Source organism: Prunus dulcis, chromosome 6 (assembly GCF_902201215.1).
Source record: "Prunus dulcis chromosome 6, ALMONDv2, whole genome shotgun sequence".
Lineage (NCBI taxonomy): Eukaryota > Viridiplantae > Streptophyta > Magnoliopsida > Rosales > Rosaceae > Prunus > Prunus dulcis.
Window position 1 is genome coordinate 9243419 of NC_047655.1, and position 21981 is coordinate 9265399.

The 21981-nt window shown below is 38.9% G+C and overlaps 2 protein-coding genes across 2 annotated transcripts; both read right to left on the reverse strand.

The window, feature by feature from the left end:
• Positions 1-5680: 5680 nt before the first annotated feature.
• On the reverse strand, positions 5681-8629 carry LOC117633243. The gene is made up of 3 exons (XM_034366963.1): positions 8463-8629; positions 6085-6244; positions 5681-5965 (listed from the first exon to the last, which is right to left on the reverse strand). Exons 2-3 carry the CDS (start codon positions 6241-6243, stop codon positions 5918-5920), a joined length of 207 nt encoding a protein of 68 aa, XP_034222854.1. The 5' UTR covers position 6244; positions 8463-8629; the 3' UTR covers positions 5681-5917.
• A 9035-nt stretch (positions 8630-17664) lies between these two features.
• LOC117630234 (glycine-rich protein DOT1-like) lies at positions 17665-21658 on the reverse strand. The gene is made up of 2 exons (XM_034362978.1): positions 21335-21658; positions 17665-17721 (listed from the first exon to the last, which is right to left on the reverse strand). The coding sequence occupies exons 1-2, from the start codon at positions 21656-21658 to the stop codon at positions 17665-17667; spliced, it is 381 nt and encodes a 126-aa protein (XP_034218869.1).
• Positions 21659-21981: the final 323 nt, after the last annotated feature.

Genomic DNA, 21981 nt, shown 5'->3' on the forward strand with positions numbered 1-21981 from the left:
CTTCTTATAGGAGGAGGATGCTTTTTAAGTTTTAACGCCAAGTTTGACCAGAAATTTGGGTCCCTGCAATTGAGCAGAAACGAAAGCAAGGAATCGACCAATGGGACACGTTTCATATATCTAGAAGGTCTCACCTTTGACTTGCGGATTTTGTACGCATCATTAGGCTCTCCCCTAATTTATTATTGGTTAAGTTGACACAAAAAGCCATTGGGAAGCATCAATTTACAAGAATCTTTAAGTTGTTAACGCAGAAAAGACATGGGAAAGCCTCAATATACAGAATCTTTGGGACGATGCGCGGTCAAACTGTCATATAGTGTTATAAATTTATTAACGTCGGATAGTGTTATTAGCTATAAATTAATAACACTATATAACAGCATGACCGTACGTGATAAGATAAAATTTTCCGTTCTTCCAAATTAATGAGTGAACTATCTAGTTTGTTCCCACCCTAGAAAATCTGCCACTCCTAGTGTAGAGACTAATCGGGCATTTGAGGGCAGTTCCCCCAGTTGTTGTTGTAATAGTCAAAAGCTAGAGCTAAATTAAAAGGGCAAAGCCAAAAGATATTGACATGGACGCATTCGAGAAAGCTAGAAAGAAAAATGAGTAAATGAAGTAAGATGGCATAGGTCATGGTAAAGGAGATTTCCCTGTCCATAATTCTTGGAGACTTGGAGTTAGGATGACGGTCCACCAAGGGAACATGTCATGCACATGGAAGACTATTTTTATTTTTATTTTTATTTTTTTGGGAAAACTACCAATAATGTCTCAATATACTGACAATCCTGGGAATTATCTAGGTTTACCTACTATTTGGGGAAGGTCTAAGAAAGAGGCTCTTAATTATATTAAAGAGCGCATTTTGGGGAAAGTCCAAGGTTGGAAGCAAAAACATTTATCACAAGCTGGTAAGGAGACTTTGATAAAGGCTGTTCTGTTTGCTATCCCTTCTTACCCCATGTCGTGTTTCAAACTTCCAATTACTCTATGTCGCGAAATTGATTCACTTATTGCTAATTTCTGGTGGGGTAATAATTCAGTAGGGGGGAATAAAATTCATTGGAAGCGTTGGGAGCTGATGGGTTTATCTAAGGCAGCTGGAGGGATGGGGTTCAAAAACCTAGGTTATTTCAATGATGCTATGCTTGCTAGGCAAGCCTGGAGGATTATTTGCAACCCGGGGGCCTTATGGGTCCAAATTCTTAAAGGTTTATATTTTCCGAATTGCAGCTTTTTGGAGGCTCAAAAAGGAGGCCGTGCTTCGTGGGCTTGGTCAAGCATTCTAGTGGGACGGGATATCATTCTTTCTGGAGCTCATTGGCAGATTCTAAATGGATCTTCTACCTCAATTTGGGCAGATAAATGGATCCCAGGTATCCCAGGTGGTTATTTGCGACCTTGTCTCCCTGTTCCTGTGGATGCTCCTGTCAAGGTGTGTGAGTTAATTGATTGGAATCATGGAGTTTGGAATTTGTTACCCATTGCTCATCTTATCTCCCAACATGAGCTTCATGCTATTTCGGCTATTCCGATCGGGGAGTCTGTTTCTGGTGACCGGCTGGTTTGGCCATGGGTCAAGTCCGGTAACTTTACTGTGAAGTCGGGCTATAATTGGATTGTGAATCAAAACATCAGGTGTCCCTTGGCTCATGCTCAATCTTCACATACCATTTCTCTTGATACTTGGAAGATCATTTGGGAGTCCAAAACCCTTCCAAAAGTGAAACAGTTTCTTTGGAGAGCGGTCTCTAATATTCTCCCTTCCTTCTTAAATCTCTATAAGCGTAGGTTGTCCACTTCGCATTTATGTCCTATTTGTTTGGAGAGTCCTGAATCAATTGAACATATGCTGGTCCTTTGTCCTTGGACAGCTTGTGTTTGGTTTGGAAGTGCAATTGGCTATCGCGTGGATTTGCAAAATTTTACTTCTTTGGATAGATGGTTGGGCAGTCTCTTGAGAGGGGAGAGTATGTTTTCACCCAATTCTAGGTGGATTTTGTCGGTTGTTGCTTTCACTTGTTGGCATATTTGGAAGGCTCGATGTAAATTTGTTTACAATGATATCCCAATTGTGCCTGCGGCTACTAGATCTCATGCTTGTTTGGCTGTGTCGGAATTTTGGAATGTTACCAAGAAGCCAGTTCTTGGGTCTGTGGGTATGCCTATTCAGATTTCTTCTCCTCATCCTTCTCATTGGCTACCCCCCATTTCTTCTTATGTTAAGATTAATACTGATGGTTCTTGGAAGTCTGGTTCTGCTATGGCTGGAGTTGGAGTTATTATTCGGAAGACTGCTGGTTCTTGTATTGGGGGTCTTGCTGCTCAGGTGCGGGCCCAATCTCCACTTATGGCTGAAGTTTTGGCCCTGAAACATGGTCTTTTGAGAGCTAAAGAGTTGAATTTGGTTAATGTTGTGGTGGAATCTGATTCTCAAGTGGCTATTAATTCTGTTCTGGGGGATGTTTCTTCCTCTAATTGGGAGTTGTACCCCATCCTCAAGGATATTAGGTTTCTTAAAGCCTCTTTCACAAATCTGAATTGGGCTTGGGTGCCCCGTGAAGCGAACCGGTCTGCGGATGCCGTTGCCTCGCTTGCCAGGAAGGGGATGTGCTTGGAGTCGTGGCTTGTGCGACCTCCATCCTCTCTAGTTCATATTTTATCTCGGGATGGTCTTCCTTGCCCTCCGCCTGGTGCTTAATCTTTTGTTGTGTGGCTTTTCGTTTGTTTTGTTCTTTTGGCTTTGTTTTTAATTCTTTAGTTTGGTGTGTTTGTTCTGTTTGTTTGGTTGGGTTTGGCTCCCCTTTGGGCCTTTGCCGGTTGGCTTTTATGATATCTTTGTTGACCAAAAAAAAAAAACCACTAGTTTAACTTTGATGATGGATACAGTAGAGGTCATTTTAGATATCAAATTTGTTTATTTAGTTTTAATTTTTTGGTATTAATAAAATTTAAGGGGGAAAACCTTGAATTTTTTTTGTTTTTTTGGTTGTAGAATTCAAGATTTAGTTATATTATAAAATATTTAGATATTCCAAGATAAAGATTAAGCTATACAAGTAGGCCCTTATTATAAGTTGGTTTTGTATTAGCGGCGTATTAATGGATAATAGAGAATTAGGTTTACTATAATTATCTTTCTTCTTCTCTTCTTTCAACCTCTATTGAGTCCAAAGTATCTACTCTTCCCCTTCTTTCTCCTCTTTAGGATGAACAGTCCCTATCTCCCTTTTATCAGCATCATAGCCTACTCCTCCCTTTTAATGATTTGGCTAGTAATAAGTCTAACACTCACAGTCAATGCTCTAATTAGGATAAATATAGAGGTAAAGTCTACATTAAGAATTGTTTAAGGACTTTTAATATTAAACATTAAATCGCATTTATAGTCTATTAAAAAATATATTTAATTCACTAACATATCTACTTGATTAGTGAGATTAATTAGAATTTCCCAAGTAATTTTTAATGAAGGAAAATACTTCGCTCCTTACTATGAAAGTAGGAGCTCATACGTTTCTGTTAATAAAGTGGTAGCATTTTCTTATTTTATATTATAATTGAACACAAAGTTTCAGGTTTTGATTCTTTCAATTTTGCTTTGTACCTAGAGTTGGCCCAAAAACCCTACTTGCTAACTGCATGTAATAAAAACCCTAAATCACTTTGGTCCTTTGACCTCTTTAGCTTCGTGGAGAGTAAAAAGTTGTTGGAGCTGATATGAGCATGTAACATGTATTATTTACCACACGTTTTAAAATAGGCATGCTTCACAAAGCACCGTCAATGTTGACCGTGACAGAATGTCATGAGGCAAACACATTCTGGGTCATGCCAACCATGACTCATAGTAGTAATTTTATATATATATATCACGCCCAACATGCACAATAATTTGTTCGGATTTGGGAATCAAATACAAATGTCATATTTTTCTTTTTTTTAAAAGTCGACAAATGGGTTAATTAAGTGGTATAAATTGTAACGAGGTCTTTTGAGATGAAATTCTATATGTGGATGGGCTCGGGGGCTATATCACACCATGACAAATCTATGTGATTAAATTGAGGAGAATGTTGGTTTAAATTACATGGCTGGCTAGGTCTTTATTGATTTATCTAGTTTTGCATTTGTAGGATTTTCCTCCCTTTGCCTTATGGCATTGTTGATTCCAAAAGTGATAACAACTAAAGATTTTTGTGGTCTGAAAATGACAACTAAATATGAATTTTCAAATATTTGTACGAGGTAAAGGCACTAATAATGATTGGATCCTGCTTAAGCCCAAATGCGGGAAGATTTTGAATCCAGCGACCCAAATATGGTAAGATTTTGATTTCCTGAGCACAATACCAGGATCGGGAGGGAAATGTGAGAAGAAAAGCATTGCATCTTTCCTTCCAAATCTCCCAACATATAATGCTAACAGATGCCAACACTTCCTTTCGCACATGATTATGAATTGCAGAATTGGAGCTCAGGGCCAAAAGCCAAACATCGAACTTGGAGATTCTCTGTATCTCCGGTTTGTAGCTCAGAGGTGCGCCAAACCACACACCCTTTACCCGCTGACAAAGAAATAAAATATGCTCCATAGATTCCTCATGTAGTTCACAGAAAGGACATAGAGGATTGCAATTAACTTTCCTCCTATATAAATTAAATTTGGTAGGGATGGCATTTGACACTACCCTCCAAAGGAAGTTCCTTATCTGGTGAGAAGAATAAGCAGGGAGGGACTTTTAGCCCAAGCTCGAGAAAGCCCAATAATAACACACGAGCCCAAACGGCATCCGGATTACTCCACAGTCTCCAGCACTGCTTTGCGAGGACGGCTAAATTGAAAGTCTCAATGTCCCTGAAGCCCATACCTCCATCACTCTTGGAAAGGCAAAGATGCTCCCGACTTTCCAATAAATCTTGTTCCGTCCGTCATCATGCGATCCCCACCAAAATCTACTAAGACCCCCATTAATAGCTTTGCAAGTGGAGGAGGGAAATTTGAAACAAGACATAAGATAAGCAGGTATCGCAAGAGCCACATATTTGATTAGAACTTCCCTACCAGCCATGGTCAAAGAACTGGCTTTCCAACCATGCCATGTACCATCTTCTGAATTTTGTCGCAAATATACCCTACAGCCTCCTTTTTTGATCTGCCCCGAATTGCTGGGATCCCAAGGTAAACTCCAGGATCGGTGGTTGGGTTGATCCGAAGAGCTACCCCAATTTCAGCTCCTAACTCGGGGGAAGCATTAGGAGACAAATAGATGGAGGATTTGCTGTAATTCACCTGTTGTCCAGATGCTGTGCAGTACCCATCAAGCAAGTTCAGGAAACTTCTGCAGTTCTGGCTAGTGGCTCTCAAAAAGACTAGAGAGTCATCTGCAATAAATAAGTGGGATAGAGTTGGGCCTCCCTACTCAGTTTAATTCCCTGTAATGTTCGAATCTTAGATAGTTTGTTCTATCAGAATTTCTATTCTTTCAATAATAGGTTTGATCTTTAAATGAAATTATTCAACTGGAACTGATATATCAAAACATCTATCTATTTGATAAAGTTCGTGGACATTTTTCACTATCAGTGATGATAAAGTGCAGGATGAGAGACAAAAAGCAAACATCCATATTTGAACAAGCATGAGGTGAAACCACAAACGAGAGGATAATGACGTTTCGAATGAGCGGCTGAAGCGTTCAATGAAAAGGGTGCAGTATTTATAACCAAACAGAAAGTTCCATTAACAAAAATTTCAAACGAAAAGTTTCAGATTTCAAAGTACAGAATCTGCTACTAAGCAATTATTAGAGCAAACAAACACACAAAAATCAAGAGCACCACTTGAGACTAGCACATAAATTTATGCACTTTGGTTGCCAGCCAATGGTCATTTTTAAGAGCTGCCTCATTCCTTCTTTCCAATCCCATGTGACATGTTGTAGACTCCTCGTGCCTGGAGAAAATGTCATAAAACCTTACAATTAGATTGCATCATGAAGTATGGAAATTTACGCTTTCCTCATAGATAGGGCTTAGAAAGCCTTAAAAGACGTGAAATAATTAGAAACATACAATAAGGAACAAAGAAGATGCAGCTAAAGCAGCTGGAATGGCGACAGAGGTGATCTTATCATAGGGTCCCTTCAGATATGTGTATTTGTGGACGCTTTGGAAAAACTTTTGCTTCTCGACGAGCTTCTCACGTGGTCGGAAGGGTGCTTCTTCTGACATCCTGTATTATAGATCAAAACATTATTAAACGTCATTTTATGAAAGCAACTTCCAAAAACTAAACTTCTCCTGAAGGGAAAAGACCATCGTGCACTCTCTTGTTTATTTTTAGGGTTCAACTGAAGTCACACCAAAGAAAAATATCAACACTGGATACACACCATAAACCCAAAGGGGGAAAGCACAAGGCTTCAATTGCCAAAGAGAGACAAAGGTTGCCCAAACTGTCCCATTAGACCATACACTAATCCTTCTAGTTACATTGAAAAAGAAATGAAGGGGAAGGGGGCAGTCTACCAAATTAGGACAGGATGGACTTAATTCGACTTAATCAATGCACAAACTCTGCATCAAGCTTCTGCAGAAACGCAGCAATTAGCTACTTGTGATGTTGGAATTTATTAAATTTGGTTTAGATCAATAAATATTTTCATATATTTCATTTTCAACTTAGGTAAATACCCCTCCTCCCACTTAGGCAATAATTCCAGCACTCATTGACGTATTCCAAACACAAAATGTGTACTACAAAATGGTATTGTAAACTAACAAGCACAATTTATACACCAGCATCAGTAGCCACACTACTTGTCCACTGTACAATCACTTTCAAATAGTTACAAGCACAAGCGAACTGGATTTATTAGATACTCATCTTTTCCCACATGACACAACCAAGTTGAACAGAGAACAGATCAGCAAAACAATGTGCTAATTTAAAAAATAACATACATACTAAAATGAGAAACAAAAACAAAAACAAAAACAAAACAAAAAAAAAAAAAAAGTAGGTATAAAGAAAATAGTAATACATCATCTGGCTCCATTCTAATTAAGCTTCATTATTTCTATAGAATTTTTTACAGTCTTTATAATGATGAATACTCAGGTGCATGCGCACACACAAATCATTATGAAACTACTATCATGTGCAGTTCAATTCAACTGATAATGATGTGGACGAGCTTATAGTTTATTCAATCATCATGATCACGAAACTAAAGCTCCAGAATGCTATCCAATACTGTGACTTTATCAATCTTCAGGAGGACCCTTAGGTGTCCAAAAAAGGCAGTTAAGAATCACTTCACAGACAATAGTGACATACAATGCTGGAGATGCATCACGCTGGACTAAATGAGTTATCTTGAACCATTAAGAAAACAAAAAGAAAATTATTCAAATATTTCATCGTTTCTATTCCCATCACATGCTTGCATTTCCATCAATGCTATAACAAACAAAACTAACTTTTAGTCCCCCAGTTCATGGAATACATGATCTGAAAACCAATTTTGTGGTTTGACAACAACTTCAACATATAATACATGAAAAATTGTTATAAACTCAACTTGGATGAATATTTAAAATTTAGAGACAAACAAAAAGTCATAGAAAGTAAAGAATGTCATTACCAAACTCATCATCCGCTCACCAGGATTATTCCAAAAGGATGGTAATCAAAATTCATAAACCAACAGCAAAGAAAAACCATAAATCCCCTTCTCAATCAGCCCACAAACTGGAAAACTGAATCCAACATATCGATCATTTATGAAAGTTCAGTTAATATGCGCCAAACAATTTGCTAGCACACTATCTTAATGCGCCAAGAAATTTGCTAGTACAGTATCTTAATGCCATTTTCTTAGCCAATGAAGCACCTCGAAATAACGATGGGTCAGATTCAAACTGAAGACTTTCGACCTTTTTGTGTGTGCATAAAAGTGGTATTTCTGAGAATGCAATTCTACAAATTAATCGTTCCTCTCTATTCTTAAGTCTAAAACATAACACCATCATAAACCCAAAACTGTCGAACATGAGTTACTGAAGCCCCAGTCCTTACCACTCAACCCACAACTTACCAACCAAACAAAATTACTAGTTTGCAATAAAAGTCATGACAAATTGAATAGAAAATTGACATCCCACATCAAGATTGAATCAACGGAATTCCTTCTGAAAATTTCCCCCAAAAATCAGGAAACCCTAATTGGGCAACCATCTAATCGGGTCATTAAAGAATAAAAACATAGCAACCGCCTAAGCCGATCAAATCACAGGATAGGGATCGATGAAATAATAAATGTAACGGGAAAATGAAAACAGAGACAAGCAACAAACATTAACCCTAGATCTAAGCGTTAGCCCAAATCAGATTGGTGGGTATTCGAATATGGGATGAACAAATAGGGGAAGAGTGGAGAAAATCTTACGTGAAATTGGGAGTGGCTGGAGCTCGACAATCACGTTTAGGAAAGCTGACGATGCCGAGGGCTGGGAGAAGATAGTAGAAAAAGCCGAAAATGAGATGGAGATTTATAGTTTAATACCGTATGGAGCTCCACAATCACTAGGTAGGTCACGTTTGGGAAAGCTGACAAAGCCAACCGCGGATGAAATGTTGCGGATCCAGGGGGCAAATTGGGGAGAAAAAGTTAATATCCATAATTTTTTTTAGAAAAAAGAGAATTGGTGGTAAATTAAAAGTTAAGTACGTGTTTAGGGGACAAATCAAGAGTTAAGTCTTTGGTTTTAATGAAAATAGAGATGTTAAACGGATCGTGTCGAGCTGGCCCGACCTATTTAGAGTCGGCCTCGTCCATTTAGGAAAATCATCAATTCCAGCCTGAGTCTACGGCTCGAGCTTATGTGGGCTCGAGTCGTGCTCATGTCGGGCTTCTAAATGGACCGATATGGGCCCACTTCAAATTTGACTTATGTATTGCTTTTTTTTACTACTTCATTTATTTATTTTTACAATTATGTATATATTAATAATATTTATTATTTGTTATGAAAAATAGGTCAATAATTTTATTTAAATTACATTTAAATAAAACATGGCTAGATTATTGTTTGGGTTTTAAAAATTGAAATTTGAAAAACAAAATCATTATTTTATATATAAATAAAACATTAAAATTTAATATATATATTATTAAAGAAAAGCAATAGACTTTAATATAAGATATAAATGTAATAATATTATGTATTATTTTTCTCTAAAACAAGTATAATTTAATAAATGGGCTTTAAATGGATCGGGCCCATTGAGTTTTGGGCCGGCACGTCTATTGACGGGGCACAAGCCACCCCAATTCATTGGATCTAATTACCTCGTTCTAGCACGGCCCAAAGATACGGGCCATGCTGTGCCGGTCCTTACTTAAAAGGCCCGTTCTCGTGCCATGTCAGGCCGGTCCGGTCCGTTTGACACCTCTAAATGGAAATGAGTTTTATTTATTTTTTTAAATCGCCCATAATTTGAATGATTTTCACTTTGGTAGTGATTTCAATTATTGCGTTTAGGTCCTTGTAGTAATTGACAATAACAATAAAGGACAAATCAGATTGTGACCCCCAAAATAGGAGAAAAGAGATAATAAGGTCCTTGTCACCTTCCAAGCAAGAACGTATCAACCAATTGACTTGGTTTATATACTATCAAAATCCAATTTGCATCAAAATACCGTTTTAGTACAAATGGATATTTTGTATCATGCAATCATGGTATACTTTAGGCAAAACTTTTTTGTATTGTTGCTCTTAAACCCAAACCCTAGTCTCCCTACAATGCTGCAACAAGGGGGAGGTCCTCTCTGCTCTCCTCCCTTCTCTCTCATCTCTTCTCCCTTTTATTTTCTCTTCTTCCCTTTCAACCCTTCTCTCTTTCTCTCTCCAAATTTATGGGGGTTATTTCTTTGTTCATGTAGGTTCTTAGGTTGCAACAGTTTCGGTGATGTTTACCATGTCCCCACTGCGGTACCGACGGCGATGGATCTACTGTTTTTCACTTTTATTTGGGTCTGCCTTATTTCATGCCTTAGTTATGGGGTTAGGTTTACTTTGTTTGGCTGTGAGTTTTTAGTGTTGAATAAGCGTTGTTGATACTATCATTGGCCTTACGTGCTCTCTCTAATATAGTGGCCTCCTACGTGGGTTAAGTCTCATATACCCTATCATTTGATAAGGCAGGAAACCCAAACCCTAGCTGACCTAACATTCCCAAGCAAGTGGGCCACTTATGTTGGTCTCTCACATGCCGCAAGTACTAAGATTGGCCTCCTTCCTATGCCTCAAGTGACCAACTCATGCTGCCTATTAAACAAAAGGCATGCATGGCTCCCATCTTCTTCCTATATAATAGAAAAGACCCCCTTTCCAGCAGGAGAGGCCCATCGACAATTGAGAGGGGCTTATGAGAGACCTCAACAGGCTCTCATGTTTACTGTTCTCAGACTCTATAGCCACTTTCCATGTATATTGTAATACTCCTTCATAGTGAAATATAAATACCAAGCTCTACAGTGATTGTCTGTATATCCTCTAAGGCTCGTGCTAAATCACTCGTACAATTGGCGCTGTCTGTGGAAACACAAACAAAATGTCATTTTTTTCTTTATCATACTGAGCCATATTCATCAACCCAGCCCCTAGGCGAAGTGTGCTCAAGACACCCATGTGTCTCTCCTCTAAAGATCAAGAACAGCAGGCGAGAAGTAGATCGACTCTAGAGAGTGGTCAATCCCACACTAGGGATGGAGCTGGGGGCTCCATTCTTGACGTTTGCAACAGTTCCAGCACCTTTGCTGACCAAACCAAATCTAATCCGAGTCAACCTAACCCCGTGTCTATAGAGCTGACCTCTCCACCACTGGCCGTAAAGTGTCGACAACGACTCCACCAACATAACCTCTCGGGGGCCATAACCATCGATGAGGCCAATGTCACGGGGTAAGAGGTAACTGAATCGTTACAGCACCAATCATCGTCGAGAAACATTCGACGTTACCCCAAAAACTCGCGGCGGCTGCCAGCCTCATTGACTTGCATATTTCGTTACCACATCTCTATAGCGAAGTCACTTGAGCCAATAGAGTCTGCAAGGTACCTCCATCACCGCTTAAACTATGGCACGCTAAAGAACATGCCACTATGTATACAGGCACCACTTCACCGTTGTCACCATCATAACTGGAGGGGCGTCACTCCATGGGCTCCAAAGCTCTCGCAGTCTATATCGGCTCATATGACGCACGCCGCCGCTAGGCTCAAATGCAAGCGGCAAGGACACGGGCTGTGTGCACCCCCATTGTCTTCCTTGAGACACAGACTAACGAAAGAGATAAGAAACTCCTTTTTCCACCTTTTGTTATTTCACAATAAAATATCGTATCTCATTGCCATGTTATGATGTCATCAAATTATCTAATAAAATTCATCGCGTGATAATTTGGCAAACCACGTTTGGGTCTACAAATACTCTGAGTCAATAACATGAACACCACCAAGCCAGTTATAAAATCCCAAACATATATGGCTCCCCACAATTGGAATATGTATCCTTTTAAAACTAATATAAGGGAGCTCGACTCAGCTTTACCCATGTGCCCACTAAAGAGAGAATAAATCTCTTCCTGCCATGATATTTACATTATAATATTGTATACTAATACTATCTTCCTGCCATGTTATGCAAAACCTATATACTATTAAGATGCTCTATGGCCATTGCCATTAAGAGACCCTTTATAAAGCCAACCACGTGAAGGCATAGAATATGTCTATTTTTATATGTTTGAAAAATGAGATGTACATGCTGACTTTATTATTGTGCATGTTTGCGGCGCCACGCCACCTTTATCTCATATTCACTAGTTGTTTACATTTGGCTCGATCGTAAATGGCCATACATGTTAGAAATTACCACCCCGCCACCAATGCATATACTCCTTAGCATATGAGTGGCGAATAAATTTACATGCAAAAACAACTGCTCCACCATGCTAATACATTACAAACATGCTTACATAATATGCATTGTTATGTGATCAACTCGGTATCACAGCTCCAAGGTGTGCTCAGACCATCTTAGTATCACCTCTCCAAAATGTGCTTAGCTCAGCTCGATGCCACACCTTGCATGGCGAACCTTCACGTCGCATGCCGGCCCAACCTCCTTGTATGTGTTGGACCAACAAGAGATGAAGCCAATGCACCCTTGGACATACAACTTACGTGGTTGGCATACTTGTTGCTCATGAACCTCACCATTCTCCAAGCTCGTCTCCGGCCCAGGATGCCTTCTTGGACACATAGGCATGGGGCTACTCTACACCATTCAAATGTCAAAACACCCCATGTCAACTACCTCATGATTTTTGTCGAGCACCACTCCACCGAGCCCCATATAGCCAAGAGCTACTTCGACGAGCCGGGCACTATGCGAACATTTAACGTGTCAATGTCCGCATACTATCGAGCAATAATTTGCCCAGCACCATGCTGCATGGATCCGGTCTCTCTTGCCAACTGTATGTTCCTCATTGTCACCAACAATCACCGTTGGGATGGGAGCTCCCACACATGCTTTGGCACCCTCACCATCGCAAGGAGCACATGCCTGAGCATTTCAAGGAAAAATATCATTTCAGCATTAATGTCGACTGGGTATCATTGCTTTCGACCACACATGTCGACCCCCAATATATTTCTTAGCATGAATCTCCGAAGTATAAGGAACGACTCACTCTACCACTATCGTTGTCACTGACATAGCAGCCAAGGGAGAAAGAAAGAAACAACTTGGCTTAGTCCCAAGGCCTCCCACCATATTTCTTAGCTATAAACCCCATCTTGTTGAGCCGATTCCGTCGCTATGAACCAGACTTTGTCATCATGACACCCACCCGCTCACCTTGCATGCGTGCCATATTGCACTGTCAACTTCCAGGTTGGACTCGAGCACCTTGTATCGATGGCTCTTTGCCTGGATGGGTTGACCACCACCTTGCATGTTTACCGTCAAGGTCGCATGTCGTGTAGAGCAACTTGCAGCAAATCTCTACGTGGCATGACCGGGCCGAGCAACTTGCATGGCATACCTAACCACCTTGCATGGCCATCCATCACGTTGAACGACTGACCCAAGTACCTTGCATTCTCAATCTCCATGTTCTGGCCGACCAAACCACGTCCCATGGATGACCCAAGCACTTTGTATATATGGTCATCCATCACTTTGCCACCTTGCATGGCCAACCACTATGCTTGCATGACCAACCACATTGCATGGTTGATTCTCCAAGGAACCAAAACTCTCATCACCAAGGCACATGTTGATCGGCTCGGCCAAACAAAAGTTTACTTTAAAGTTCCTAGTCGAGAACAAATTCTCAACTAGAAACTTAGGGGCTCAAGGTACACCATGTATATTTGCCTCACCAAACTCCAACATCATTATTAAAGAGAGACATTGAAATCTCGCCATGGTTAAAAAAAGACGGAGGGAAAAATAAATCTCCAGAGATGTGCTCGGTTTATCTGCATTATCTCCATCATGTCCCACCATGGTTGGAGTGGGGATTGTAGACATCACATCGGGTTGGATGGTGTAGAAACTGTATATTCAATTATCATATCTGAGATATTACAACCTATATTTATACCCAAACTATAAGATATCTTCCTAGTAGTTACAATGAAACAGAAAACCCACTATATCCTAATAAAGGCTAATAACAAGATAACAGCTAAAACACTAATGTATTGTCATTGAAGACCCTTAACTATGGTAACTCCCGTAACGCCCTAACACTCGAGAAAAGAAGGAATATTTTAAGGGAATAGAGTTAAGAGAGGATGTAGCACGACAGTAGAGGATAGGAGGTGGAACCAACCTGGGACATAGAGAAAAGAAAAAGAGAGCATGGGAAAGTTTGAATTTCAAATCACCATAGAAACAATAAGGTATGAGGAAGAAAACCACATGGGAACAAAGAAATAATAAAGAAAAGATTATCACAAGAGGATAGAGGCCCATATAGATTAAAATAAAGAGGGATGATTGACCCAAAAAACAATAATAAGAAATAAAGGAGGAAACCAAGTGAGACAGAGAAAGGAAAGAGTGTGGGCAAAACACATATAGTTAAAATTCTTTCAAAATAAAGATGGAAAAAGGAAAAAAAGAAAGAGAGAAGAAAAGGTAACATCCATCAAAAGGAGAAAGTAGTCAAGAGAGGGTGAGAGAACAAGATGCAAGAGACAACCCATAGAAAGGAAAGGAAACTCAAGATGCCAAAGACAACCCATGACAGGGAGAGAGACAACACAATTGAAATGAAAAGAAGAGAATACCTCAGTAACATAAAAGAATTATAAAGAAAAGAAGACAATACCCTTGTAACAAAGAAGAATAGAGGCAGCACAAGAGAGCATTGAAGAAGACAAAGACCAATAGTAAAATCAAAGAAAGAGATTGGGCTTAAGAGGGGAGGAGAACACAGGTTGAGCATAGATAGAGCGTGAGAGGTCGATACCAAGACAGCAACACAATGATAGGGCTTGAGTGGTGGATACCAAGTCCGCAACACAGAGGAAGAAACAGAGGCTGTGCAAAGGGAACACCGGCAGTGTAGCACGGCGGAGAAGGCTTGGCGAGCGTTGTTGAGACTCATGGAGGAAAGCGAGACGGCTCAGTGAGCGATGACAGACAACATCAACAAACAAGGGGAAAGTATGGAAACCACGATAGAGAGACCATTAGAAATACATGATGGAAAAAGAAACCACAATTGCAGACTAGGATAATTCTCAGCGAGCATTGACAAGGCTCGCGGAGGGAAGAGAGACAGCTCTGTGAGAGGAAGACAAAGAAATGGACAAAGATTTCAAGAGAAAGAGAGAAACCAATAATAGAGAGGTGTGGTCTCTGAGGGAAAATAGAGATATGGCCATCATGCCAAGAGACAGACATGGATAAGGAGTAAGACTAGGTATCTGAGGAGTGGAAGAGGCATTAGGCTGTGGAGGAGAGGAAAAAAAACATATTCATTTTTGAGAAGAGGAGAGGGAAAAGGACTATACAGAAACAAACACCCTTACGGGTGAGGAGCACCAATGACTCTCAATGTTGGTAGCTAGAGAATTGCTAATCGGCATTAGCCATTAGCTCTGATACCATGTAGAAACTGTATATTCAATTATCATATCTGAGATATTACAACCTATATTTATACCCAAACTATAAGATATCTTTCTAGTTGTTACAATGAAACGGAAAACCCATTATATCATAATAAAGGCTAATAACAACATAACAGCTAAAACAATAATGTATTGTCATTGAAGACTCTTAACTATGGTAACTCCTGTAACCCCCTAACATGTGGTTATTGTCCCAACACCACCTATCTACGACGACATGTCTCACCATGGATAAAAAGAGGAGTCGAAGTCCCGTCATGGTTAAAGAGAGACGAGGAAGTATTCCCCACTTTCAACATCTCCTACCATGGTTTAAGAGAGACAAGAAAGTCCTGCTATGGTTAAAGAGAGATGAGGAAGTATTCCTCACCTTCAACATCTCCGACCATGGTTTAAGAGAGACAAAAAAGTCCCACCATGGTTAAAAGGAGACAAGGAAAAATACATCTTTAGGTGGCAGATGACACATCTAACTCTGCCAGTTAACAAATAGTGTGTCATATCACACATAATCATCATAACATAGCATACAACATCACCACCCTGTCATCCCTCATTATGTCATCATCACATACATCGTCATAATGTTATAATGTGATATGTCATGCATAAACTCCATCATAGCTTATACACCAACCGAGACCTATAAAGGCTTGCCACCGACACTACCGGCTCGCCAACTGAGACCAACAAGACTCTGCTTGCCACTTAGGCCTATGGAGGCTCGCTATCAAAAGTTATATAGGTTGCTTGACCGCTAACCATTCACAGCAAAAAGCTCATGATATGTTACGAGTCTTAGCTGGCTGTTCAGCTCGGCCAACTGTATTGACTTGAAAGTTCTTTGTCAAGATTTCATTCGTAACTAGAAACTTGGGGACTCCTGTTGATACCATCATTGGCTTTACGTGCTCTCTCTAATATAGTGGCCTCCCACGTGGGTTAAGTCTCATATACCCTATCATCTAACAAGGTAGGAAACCCATGCACTTAAAGAAAGGTCCACGCCTCCTCTTAGCTGGCCTAACATGCCCAAGTAAATGAACCACTTGTGTTGGTTTCCCACATGCCGCAAGTACCAAGATTGGCCTCTTTCATGTGCCTCAAGTGACCAACCCATGCTGCCCATTAAATAAGGGGCACGCATGGCTCCCTTCTTCTTCCTATATAATGGAAGAGGCCCTCCTTCCAGCAGGATAGGCTCATATCCGATTGAGACAGGCTTATGAGAGACCTTCATCAGGCTCTCCCTTATACTATTCTAAGGCTCTATAGCCTCTTTCCTAGTATATTGTAATACTTCTTCATAGTGATATATAAATACCAAGCTCTACAGTGGATGTAGCCTTATTCATGGGTGAACCACTTTAAATCTATGCAATGTGTGTGATTGCTGACAACCGAATATATGGCAAAAAATCATGCGCCTGTGAGGAGTCAAACCTCTGCACTCCATGTTAGAGAGTCCTCCTACCACTGTGGTGATCGTTGTTTTGTGAATTAAATGTATAATCTAGGTATTTAATGACTTCCTTGAGTAATTAAAAAATATTATAAAAATTCCGAGCTTTTAACCCTAACCCTCTCTTTTCTCTTCTCTTCTCTCTCCAGCCGCCCGCTCTTTTTTTCCTTCCTCCAAGTCCTTTCTTCTTCTTCTTCTCGTCCTCATCCTCGTCCTCATCCTCTCTTTTCTTCTCCTCTTTATATCTATGTCTCTATCACCATGTAATCATCAACTCCTCTTGAAGATCCTAAGGCTATTAACGCCTTCATGAAGAAATATTGATGCATGTGATGGTGGTTGTCGTGAAGATATTCTCTCTTTATTTCTCTGATTTTGGGTTGTGGTCATTTACCGAAACCGACCGAGACCTAAAAAGTTAGTAACCGACTGTCGGCAATTCCATTTTAGGCCATACTGGCACTTGTTGGTCAATTCATTGGTTCCTCCATTTCGGGTTGGTTACCAAATCAATTCCACCCTACAAAATACTTTTTGTATAAACCTTATATGTAAAAGAAATATTCCTTTTTTTTTTTTTTTTGGCCCTAAAATGTATGACTACAACAAATGTCATTGTTGGTTAACATAATTCATCTCAAGGCAATTAAATTTGAAACTAAAGCAAGAGAACTATAATTAAAAAAAAATATCATGTTTATTAGAGAATTAAGGTAAAAACAAGAGAAATTATTTGTCGCTAATGCCTATTGTCACATGTCATGTAGTGAATGAGATCAACGAGAAGAAAAGATAATATCAAAAAGAGAGAGTACTTGAGTAATTCTGAATGTTTATTCTTCTCCAAATGGAAGTCTATATATAGGGTACAAAGACTTATCTTTCAAGGAAATTTTTTTTTCTTACAAGGAAAGAATTATACAATAAAACATTTTAACAACAAATGGTTCCTCAGGTTGGTGAAATTATAGCCTTTCGTCCTTAATTTTCTCTGTGGCACTAATGATCCCTAAGGTTACCCTCTGCACATAAAAATGGTTCATAATGTCAACTTCCGTCAAATTTTCTATTAGAATGCTGATGTGGCACATACATGAGCGCACATCCAATAATATAGAGCCACGTGATCCTCTTTTAGCCCTCTGCCCTCCCCTGCGTCTGCCTCTCTGCCATTTCTCCATCTCCCACTCCCTATGTTTTTCCATGCCCACTAAGAGCAAGTCCAGCGCGCACTAAAAACCAGGCAAAAGGCTGCCTTCGCGAGCCCAAACGACCTCCAGCGCGCAACCAACAGCCCATGCAAGGCCTGGGTGCCACCAGCCTGGGCAAGCCCAAGGGCAGATCTTGCCTGGGCTTCAGCCCGAAGGCACTGATGTCAGCGGTGATGTCACGCTGACGTCAGCGAGCAAAAAAAAATTCAAAATTCAAAAAAAAATTCAATTTTTTATATAAAAAAATACTAAAAAATTATGGATGTTTTCCCTATAAATACATAACAATTTTATTCACTTTCCCTATAAATACATAACAAGTTTATATTTTGTTGCACATTCTTTTTCTTTTTTTTTTCTTGCCCTTTCCCTAGCCTTCTGGGATGGAACCAAAAAAGGCAAGGCTGCCACTATTCACTTGAATAGTAGCAGCCCTTGCTTGCCCTTGCCCTTGCCCTTGCCTTAGCCCTTATGGGTGGAGATGCTCTAAGAAATCCCTCCCTCTTCCCTCTTCCCTTTACACACTAAATTAAAACAAAACAAAAAATTTTAAAGCATGTACACAATAATCACAAAAGCTTCATCTCTCTCAACAACTCTGACTAAAAATAAAAAATAAAAAACCCAACCATCATAGATTCACAGCCACTTCCTCCACCCCTTCAAACCAACTAAACCCTTTGCCCATCATACCCATTCCTTATTTGGACCCCTATGCTTTCCTCAACTTTCGAAACCAATTATGCCCTTGCATCAGATCCATTTACCCACCCAGATTCTGACCCAGTTCTTTGCTTGCCTGACCATCACCAACGAATCTAAGGAGAGAGAGAGAGAGAGAGAGAGAGAGAGAGAGAGAGAGAGAGAGAGAGAGAGAGAGAGGAAGGGGTGAGGGAGGTGGGTTGGAAGGTTGAAAGGAGAAGGAGAGAGGTATGGGGCGAGAAACAACTTCATTTTTAAAATTAAAATAAAATTTTTACGTTTTAGTCTTCTTTTTTTTCCTTAAAAAATTTAATTTTTAAAAAATATATTATTTAAAAGCCACATGGCTTTATATTATTGGATGTGTGGCCCATGTATGTACCTTGTCAGCATTTTAACAAAAAATTTGACGGAAGTTGACGGCATGGACCATTTTAATGTGTGGAGTGTAACCTTAAGGACCATTAGTGTCACCAAAAAAATTAAGGACGAAAGGTGATAATTTCGTCAACTTCATGGACCATTTGTGATAAAAAGCCTAAAACATAATTACAATTGACAATTAATTACAAATTGATCAACGTATAAATCATATCCTAAATAGGAGTCACATCAACACAACAATCATATTTTAGTATTAGCCAATTATAAATTTATTTCTCATCGAAAACAAATTGCCAACAAAATATGAGATGAATATTGTAGCTCCCAAAAATCTCCGTATTGTGATGACATTTACATTGTTCACATCAATGATCAAAAACAACACGACCCGCCCAAACTTTACCCTCATTTGAGTTTAACACAATTGTTGACCATTAAAGCCTTATTAGTGAAGTTTTGAATCTTTTAGGAATGCTAAAATAAAGTTTTAAAATGGATTCAAATGAGCAAGTTATGTGTATTATAAGATAAGTGGTAAATAGTAATTCTTGTCTATTTTTCTTTTTATTTTCAATTTTTGTTGTTTTTATCACAAATGATCCCTAATTTTTTTCAAAAGTGCCCATTTCAGTCCTTAAACTTTCAAATAAATCAATGATGTCCTAATCTTTCAGCTCACATATCATTTTGGTCCATCTCATGGTATTATGTCAAAATCTTCATTAAAAGTGCTCACATGCATGTAACCAATTTTAAAGCGGTATTCTGTCGAAATCTTTATTCAAGCTCCCATTATCTGCTTTCGTTAGTGGAACCCAAATGTTAAACTCTAAATGGGACTTTATTGAGAAAAATGTGAATTTTAAGATTATAATGCACTATATTTTGATAAAAATACATGTTTAACAAAAGTTTTGCTAGAATACTTTTAACATAAGTTTTATGAGAATGCGACATTATAGACTAAATTGATATGTAGACTAAAAAGAAAGGACCATGGTTTGATAGTTTAGTGCTAAAAGAGGACTTTTAAAAAAAGGGTTATTTATGGAAATGCCCCATGTGCTTTCAAAATAGTTTCAGATTACTACATGTTCTTTGAAATGTCTCAAAATACCAGCTATACTTTCAAATAAGTGTCTCACGCTAGCTATTCCGTCAGATTTGAGAAGTTCTGTTAGCTTATGTGGCCCCCACTTCTTTTCAATCTCTTAACAAAGGAGAGGAAAGGTTAGTCAGGTTGAGAAAAGGTGGAATTTGGAAGAAGAAAATTAGGTTGAGGGAATTTCAGATTTAGGAATCTGGAGGTTCATATTTGGGAGAAAATGAGGGATTTGGGAGAAAATGGGGAATTTGATTTGGGGATTTCAGATTTGGGAGAAGAATGATGGTTTGAATGTTGTGGGGATCTCCCAAATCTAAAATCCTCCTAAATATGAAATTCCCTCAACCTAACATTCTTCTCCCAAATTCCCCATTTTCTCAACCTGACTAACCATTCATCTCCCTCGTTAAGAGATTGAAAAGAAGTGCGGGCCACATCAGCTAACAGAACTTCTCTTAAATTTAACGGAATAGCTAACGTGAGACACTTATTGAAAGTATAGGTGGTATAGTGAGACATTTCAAAGAACATGTGGTAATCTGAGACTATTTTGAAAGAATATGGGGCATATCCATAAATAAGCCTTAAAAAAATTTAAATGACTAATGAAAATCCAATTATTTTTTTTAAGTTGATGTGGCACCGTTTTACTTTGGGGTGGGCATCAATCTGGTCGAACTAATAAAATCGACTAATTCAAACTGTAATTATCGGTTTGGTTTGGTTTTGACCAAGAAAAAGTCAAACTATTTAAAAATTGAACCGGACTGTATATGTTTGATTTGATTTTGAGCTTTTATAAACCGACCTAAACCAAATTGGATCATTTATGTGTATATTTATTTATTTATATTATATTTTACATGTATAATACTCTAATTATGCTATAACTATATATTTATATTTGAATTGAGCTATATTAATTATTGAAATTTGAAGTTTTATGGCATGTTGAGCTTTAGGATGTTTTTGTACTCTAGAAAATGATTTTTTTTTTTGATGAAATACTTTAAAAATGATTTAGAGGGGTGTATTCAATTTAGATTTTTAAAGATTTTTAAAAAATTTAAAAGTTTAGGTGTATTTAATCACGATTTTATAGAAGTCTATTCAATTCAGATTTTTTAAACTTTATTCAAATTTTAGGCTATGACAAATCTTTGCTTTCCCCCAAAAGATTTTGATAGATGTATTATTTTTATTCTCAAGATATGATTTCACCACTAATACTACCACCATCTTATCATGACTATCACCATCACCGCTGCCTCCACCACCACCACCACCATCACCCACACCGCTAGCACCATCACTGCCACTACCACCACCACCGTCACCACCCTTACTTACCCCCATCTCCACCACCACTACCACACCCCCACTATCAGCCCCACCGTCACCACCACCATATGCACTGCCAATATCAACACCATCGCTGTCACTTTCATCGCCACCACCACCACTTCCACCACCACCACCACTACAACCACCCCCACCTCCTCCACCACTACCTCCCCAACAAACCATCATCGCTACTGCCATCACCACCACCGCCATTGCTATAAACTCCATTAAAATCAATAATAAAATTCTAACAAACTCAATTAAAATCTATACACGAATTCAATCAAAATCTATGTAGAGTTTGTAAAATTCAATCAAATTCAATTAAACTCCATCAACTTTATAACCTTTTAAAAATTATTTGAAATAAGTTATGAATTTATTAATTATAATTGAGGTTAACAATATTAAAATAAAATTAATCCAATCTGAATCTGAACCGTGCCCACACATAGTTTTACTCACTCGTTACTTGGAGATTAAAGTGCACTCATGGCTCTAAATAAGAAATAGTGACCGTAAAGCATCGTAGAAAG